The 8,123-nt window shown below is 29.3% G+C and overlaps 2 protein-coding genes across 26 annotated transcripts in view; one reads left to right on the forward strand and one right to left on the reverse strand.

The window, feature by feature from the left end:
• Positions 1–2,536, forward strand: part of LOC139510184 (centaurin-gamma-1A-like) — a 72,954-nt gene extending 70,418 nt beyond the window's left edge. For all 25 annotated transcript variants that reach the window (XM_071296613.1, XM_071296603.1, XM_071296609.1 and 22 more), the window contains 3 exons: positions 46–133; positions 566–733; positions 1,841–2,536. In XM_071296613.1, coding sequence (XP_071152714.1) covers positions 46–133; positions 566–733; positions 1,841–2,038 — 454 coding nt within the window. In that variant the 3' untranslated portion in view covers positions 2,039–2,536. The remainder of the gene's footprint in view (positions 1–45; positions 134–565; positions 734–1,840) is intronic.
• LOC139510198 (costars family protein ABRACL-like) overlaps positions 1–8,123 on the reverse strand; it is a 90,229-nt gene that overhangs the window by 76,971 nt on the left and 5,135 nt on the right. The window lies entirely within an intron of this gene.

The raw sequence follows: 8,123 nt of genomic DNA on the forward strand, positions 1-8,123 counted from the left end.
TATATACATGTTAACAGTATAGATGACTTCAATTTTGTCTTTCAGAGAAGAAAAAGAAAGATGGATAAGATGTAAATATGAATCTAAAGAATTTCTGCCACCTGCTCCTTATGTAGATATTCCTTTAAATCAGGTATTTGTTTTTGATCTTACCAGGCTTTAAGGGCCTGTAGGATTTATTGCCATTATAATTAATACTTCTCTGACATGCAGAAAAACAATAGCTTTTTTTAGCATCTATGCTAGTGTTTTTTGTAGATAATAAGCTTATATAATTGATATATATTTCTATGTGAGAATTTACATATCATACTATTTAGTTTAATGGATTTGCAAAAGTCTACTTACTAAACATTAGAAAATGTGTGCTTTGGGGAAAATTTAAATGGTCCCACAAAATCCATGAAAATTGGTATCCTACAAATTATTATATATTCACAGAATATGATTTTGATGTATTTATATACTTCCTCTCTAGATGATGGAGTAGACTGCTTTACCTATGTCTGTAAATTGTTTCATATTTTCATCTGATTTGCTCAGGAACTTAGCCTTTTAATTACAGCAATTAATTGATGCATTAGTACGTGAAGATATACGAAACATAATACTGGTATTAGGCCATAGTCATTCAGATGATATCAACTCTCCATATAGTAAAGATGATGGAAGGACAGCACTACACATTGCTGCAGCCTTAGGAAATGTGGTGTTTGTACAATTACTGTTGTGGGTAAGTACAATTAATTCAAATATTGTTTATCTTATTGTTACATGTACCTGTATATAGACAATCGTGAAGCATTCCAAACTTATATTTTATTTCTCAATTAAATGCAATATTCATGATTACATTTGCTTCTCACGACATCTGCACAACAGTGCATTTGAAGAAAAAAAATATATACAGAAAAACTTGTTAAAATTCGTTATTTCATGGTTTTAGCATATAAATGCAATTATAAGAATTGAATGCTTAATATATAGAAATTTGCATTTTTAGCACTCTCACACTTGATTTAATTTTGACAAAATTAGAGCTACTTAGAAAAACATGAAAATTGTACTAATGAAGACTTTTGTTATAATGTCTGCTGATATGCAGCTAGATTTGATACATCAATGTATAATGTTGACTTATAAATTAATTGACCTTTTGTTGTAATGTCTAGTTATTATTTATTAATAACTACATTGCTTGTATGCTTCATCATAATACATTATTTTGATTGACTTACAGCAATCTTGTGTTATTCTGAATTAACTTTCATTTCAAAATGAATTGTAACATTCATAATGAAACAAGCTTACACAATAAAGTGCACAGATAAAAAAAAAGATAAGCTTGGTAGAAATTGTGTTTTCATGATCCTAGCAAAACAATGTAATTTTAAGTATTGTATAAGTAATTTTGTATGGTTTTAAAGGTGTTGACCTGCCCACGTATTTACAATGAAGCCCTTCCACACCTCATGCAAATTAACTTTAGTCAATGTTTTTACACCCCAATACAGTTTCAAAAAGAAGTATTCAGTTCTTAACACAAAATATAACAGAAAGTAAGACATTGTTTAATAAGTTAGTTTGCAGAAAAAGAGTTTAAATTATAACATTCATTTATTATGTATACCCCCATCCATACCTAATAAAAACCCAAATGCAACCATACATGGGAAAATATTATTGGATACAATAATGGTTTTATAGAGTTAACAACAGGGTAAAATTACTAAACTATGATAATCAGTCTAAAAGTTATATTGTAGGAACTGTTTTAAAGCCCATGTTTAAAATCAAAAAGAACTGTATATCTAATAAGTTACAATAATTGTCTTTACAGTATAGTGCCAATGTGAAGGTCGTTGATCATGAAGGTAGAAATGCATTATGGTATGCCAAGAGTTCTGGATCATCAGAATGTGTTGAACTATTAACAACTAATGGATGTCCTGAAAATCCAACACTGCCACGGAGACGAACTAGTGTTCAAGCAGGAAAAAATGATGTTTTTGAAAAATTGCCTGCCAGTGTTATTTGATTTGTTATAGTGTTTGTTAGGCTTACTCAATTATAAACAATCATAAAGTGCTGTGATGGGGAATTTGTCATTTAATTATACATTAACCTTGAGGATGTCAATGTCAAAAATTTTTGTTTAAGAAATCTCATTTTTGTTGGAAGTGTCTACATTTAGGTAAATCTGTATTTTAATTTTACAAATAATTAGTACAAAATGTATACAACCTATTTGAGTATGTTACTTTATTAAAATAGGTCTTTAGGATTAAACTAATTATCGACTTTATTTCTTAAAAAAACTCATCTGGTGTACTGCTATATATAAGTAAATCTTTCTTTATAAGGTTCATGGTGTGATTACAGATACATTATTGAGTGCAACACCTAGTAAGAATTTTGTGATCAATGCAACATTTTTCTATAAAAAAGTTAATGTAATATTCATTCAGAATGTTGTGGTTAAATATATTTTTTTTTTGTGAAAAATAATTACTAGAAATTCATCAAAATAACAAAAGAATCCTACTATAGGTAGAAACTACTCTTTCAACTGGTTAAGTCTAAAAAAAAATTATTTTGTGTTTAATTATTTTATACTTAATATTTTGTGTTGAATAAAGGAGTAAAAATACATTTTGACTTTCAGGGTTGATGTATGATTAAATGAGAAAGTCCTATAGTATTATATGATTTGTCAGGGGTCAGTGCAAAATTGTGCAATTATCTATTGAAAGGTTGTATAGTTATTCATTTATTTATTATCATTAATTGCTCATAAGTTGAGATTTCATTTGTTCATTTGTGGAGAAGAACTAAGCTTGTTTCATAAAACTCTTTGTAAAATTAATCATTCAAATCTGAAAGCGTTATATAAATGTGCAATTAAGTCTTTAAAATTTCAAACAACAAAACAACAATTTCTGTAATATTTTCAATAATGTGCATGCTGCATTTATTGTTAGATATTTTGAATATTATGATATGCATTGTTTAAGGTTACGGATAACTGACAAATATTCTGCACTCATGTTTATTTTAAGTTAGGGATAAGAAACAATGAATATATTTTGTTTTACTTTCACATTAAATTTCCTTTGAAGCTTACTAACTCTGTTTAACATGTCTTGGATCTCTTGTTGAGAAATTGCAATTCTGTGAAAGTACAAATGGTAAAAGAATATCAGTTAAAATGGTATCAAAGCCTACACAATCAAAGTATGTAGTCCAAAGTGAAATAAAAAGATGAGTCATATATATGTCAATGAGTATCAGTAATATAAACCACAATGGAGAAGGTATGACAAGGCCACTTGTAAGGCCCCTTGAATATTAAAATTAAAAAAGGATAATAAATCTATTGAATAACATTAATCAAATGATCACAAGACATTAGATTGTCAGACTTTGATCTAATTAAACACCCTATCTTGCATTGCTCCTAGGATCTGATATGTCTTCATGCGAAATAGCAGAAAATATGGGTGATATGAGATCAGTTTTTAATTAGATTGATTAGATATCATTATGTATATTATCAAGTTGTGTCTTGCATGTTGCTTTCTGGCTTTAAATTTCTTCCATTTGACGCAACAAAGCAACACTGTTAATTGGTCCTCATTTTTTGCTCACTTGACCTATAAGGCTATATGAGATTTTGCCATCACTTGACATCAGCCAAAGTAGTCTGCATCTGTTGTCATAAAGTCTTTAAAAAATCTATGAAACTACTGTCAGAGCAAATGTTATCAACTTTTCTTGAATCTTCCTTAGTTTTGATATGAGCCAAGGCCTTACCCAAAATGTTAGTTTGCTTCATTAATCCCTAGTTTTGCAATTCATGGGTCAAATAGTGGCTCTTGTTAACTAGTCTCTTTTATTACTTACTCACTTTTGAAAATAACATGAAATTGATCAAGCATAAACAAACAGCCAAGTTATATTAAAATGCTCTTTGGAAAAAGACACCTTCAAAAAAAGATTTCTCAGCACTAAATCTGACAAATCATATAAATATGTAATATTAACCCTTTTACTGCATATCTTTAATGTGATTTTATCTATATTTTTTTTTTATTTATTAAGATCAATATTTATTTTGATTGTTGTACTAAGTCGAGAATTTTAACCAAGTTAATATTTTTTTTTTACATAATCTGGAAAAGGTCCTGAGTTCTTTTCAGTGAATTACTAAGTACCTTTTAATTTTGATGTAATGGTATGATACATATATGTCACTGAAACAATTCGTGTTCATCCAAGACATCTTGGTAGAAAAAGTAAAATTATACTTTAAACTTTAGCTGAAGATATTCATACTTTAAAAAGTTAGTTTACTTCTGCTTAGGACTCTATAGAAATAATCATAAAAGAAAACACCCTGAAATGGTTTGATATAAAGTTTGATACGTAAGAATAATGCCTAGTATATTCCTTGAAAAAAAATCCTATAGTCTAGAAGAAAAAAATCAAGCTTTAAAACATGCCATTTCCAATGCAAAGTTGCACAATTTTTAGTGATATTCGCATGTTTTTAAAAACTAGTTAACCCTTTCCATACTACTTGCCAGGTTGTAATAGGTTTAGTCAAAAGGATATTATAAATTCAAAGAATTATTAATCATGAAAGGAAAAGGTATATCAGAAACTATATAATTTACACCTAGAATTTGTTATATAGAATACCGGTAAATGGAAATAAAAGATTTTTTTTTATCTGTTTTGCTTAATCATACACATATTTTATTTATTATGGAGATTATGTCAAATATTACAGATCAGCATAAAAAACAAACTTTCATCAATTAACTCTGAAGTAAAATGTAGTGACCTCATTGTCAAACTCCTACCTACTGAATGGCTATTTATAGATATTACAAATATACACATTATGTGGTGTTATTCATTCAGGAAAAACTTATAATGTTAGTTAAGGATTCAGAAAAAGATATTTTTGCTAATCAAGATCTAGAAAAAGACAATAATATTTGTTATACATGTTACTTGCAATTCATCATCATGTCAATTTATGTCAACATAACTAACATTTAATATCACCTGGCTTAAAAGGTCAGCACAAAATTATATCAGTTATAACAAATTGTAATTTGATCAGAATCTTGAATGAGCTAGAATAGTTGGAAAGCAACACTTACAATCAAGGTGCAGCAAGATAAATTCTTAGATTAATATACAATTTTTTTTTTCGAAACCATAAGATACAAGTTTTCCAAATCAGGAATGTCTTCTCCAAAGGAGTAGGTCCGGTAAGACCCCTTTTTGGCCCCAAAATATAGCAGTTTTACAAAATTATTAAAATGTAAACTTTTAAATATATATTGGACAGTAGAATGCTTCTGCTACATAAATATTGGTTGTTTTTGGCAATACAATGCACATATATCGAGTACTAGCACCATTAAGTCACGCTAAATTACTGAAATCTTCACAATTCTATCATTTTAGCTAAATTTTAGACGGTTTTCGTGTAAAACGAAAGTGGCCGCATTCGTGTTCATCCTTAATATTGAAATGTAAGTTGTATTTTATGATAATACATAACATATACAAAGATTTTGGATGAACATGGATGCGGCCACTTTCATTTTTGACAAAAACTATCTAAAAAGTGACATTTTTTGACATATTTGGTAGATTTTTCATATTTGAGCTTGAATCGGATCGTTTTCAGTGACTAAACCAGTTAAAATCTTTCACATAAACTTATTGATTCAAATGAAATAGACACTTAAGTGTTTAAAAAGAGGTCAAATTCATTCGTCAGATGAACTTGAAAATTGATCCTTACCGGACCTACTCCTTTACAGTTGACTCATACACTCAAAAATTTATTGTCATTACCTTTTTCCTATTATATTTTGTTATTGATTTTTTTTTGTATTGCCTGGTGAATAATTACAGATAAAAAAAACCTGCAAAATAAGTAACACTAAATTTCAGTAACAGAACAATTTAGGTGTAAAAAAATTTTATTTTACGGAAATCTACTGAAATTTCTGCTTTTGTTTATAAAGTCTCATGGTGGTAACAGAAGTGCTTTAGAATAGTGCTTTTCCTAAAAGTTCAATTGTTGGAATATTTCAATATAAGGTAGAAATACAGTTTGATCTGCACTTTGTTAACCGAACAGATTTCATTATGTTCCAATGAAATGTATTACCATAGCATATGAAATCCAGAAATGTTTGTCTATATATTATAATATATCTGTATTCATATATACTATTATTCTATTTTGAAGAAAAATAAGTTGACATATTGAATATTTTCATATTCTGTTTGTTTATTATATTAAACCTGAAGTCTCTGGTTGTTTATACAGACTTTAATAATGTACCTTTTTTAATCATGATTATACATATTGATGGAAATTATGTAACGGGAATCTTAAAGAAAACAAACGCCTTAACTATTTTTATTGTGATATCTGTTTTAATAGTTGAGAAATTTTTATAGCTTTTGTATACAATACCAAAAGGTTGATATGAAGCAATATTTCAAGGTTGAGAATTTATTAATTTCATTTTAGTTGCAATGAAAAGATATCCATTCTCATAAAAGTGCAAATAACCTATAGTCTGTCATAACTTAATTTCATGCTCATGCCTCAGCAATTTTTATTTTGAAGGTTGTATACATTTCTGTTCATATAAATGTGCAAATGAAGTATAAATGTAAGTGTGGAATGAGCATATAATGTTATGTTGGTGAAAGTAAATGTGTGAAAGTTTGTGAAGTTTTAGTAGCATGCATACATATGAGCAGCCTGGATATCCTTTTAAATTAATTGTATAAACAATAAAAAAATTAAAACAACAAGCAGTTTCTGTAATGTTTAGTAAAACAACATAAACTTAAAGTGTTTGTGATGCTTTTCATCAGTGTATTTTTCCATGTAGAAAAAAAGGTCTTATTTACTATACTCTGCTCCAAGTAGTGGGATATACTTTCTGTCCTAGTCTGTCTGTCTGTCTGTCAACCTTTCCGTTGAATTGTCTATAACTCCTCAGGTACAACACATAAAGTTTTCTGAAATTTGGTATCAGGCTTTATTTGGAAATGCAATATCTATGTTGATTTTATCATGTTCATTACTCCTTAATTTATTATGACCATAATATTTAGAAATTCTAGCACATAATGGCCATGTTTGAAATTGTTGTTGCATTTTTCAAGGGAACTTTGAACTTGTATTAGAGCTTCCTATAATTTGTTTAAGAGTTTTATGGTTCACATTCATACCTCATCAACTGGCTGATAAATTCTTACCCTTAATGACCATGTATGAAACTTGCGTTATATTTTCAGGATCTACAGTTCAGAGCACCCATTTATTTGGTATCAACATTCATCTTTCAATGCCCTTTTCAACTTCCTGTTTACCAAATACTGAAATGGAAGTATAATTAGTGAGCTCATAGTTCAACTTTCAGTTTACAACAAACATCACCATGTTATGTGAACTTGAGCTACATTCTCTCCAGGAACTAGCTATCTATACAAGATTCACTAAGTTGAGGTCAATGAATCACAATCACAGTAATTTAAAACAAAAGAATACAGCATCTACTGCCCAATGTGTCCAGAACATGTTTTACCCTACCACATTCTATATGTGCCTGTCCAAAGTCAGTAACCTGTAATTCAGTTGCTGTGGGATATATTTGTTTTTTTGTCATGCCTGCAACTTTTGTCACAGAAAGCTTAACAAAGGGATAGTGATCCAGCAGCAGCTGAGGCGTAAACTAACTTCTTACAGTAAAAGCATTATATTTTAGAAGGTGGTGCATGCTTCATACTTTGTATATAGATGCCTCACTTTACGAAGTTTCCGTCTGTCCATTGTCCTTGACCTTTTTTTAGGTAGGTCAGTAATTAGTTGAAAAAAAAGCCCTCATGCCTGTCAGGTAATTTTTACTTGACCTTGACCTCATTTCATGGATCAATGAACAAGGTAAAGTTTTGGTGGTCAAGTCCATATCTCGTGCTATAGGCAATAGGTCTAGTATATTTGGTGTATGGAAGGATTGTAAGGTGTACATGTCCAACTGGCAGGCTGTGACCTCATTTTCATGGTTCAGTGGTCA

Source organism: Mytilus edulis, chromosome 2 (genome assembly GCF_963676685.1).
Source record: "Mytilus edulis chromosome 2, xbMytEdul2.2, whole genome shotgun sequence".
Lineage (NCBI taxonomy): Eukaryota > Metazoa > Mollusca > Bivalvia > Mytilida > Mytilidae > Mytilus > Mytilus edulis.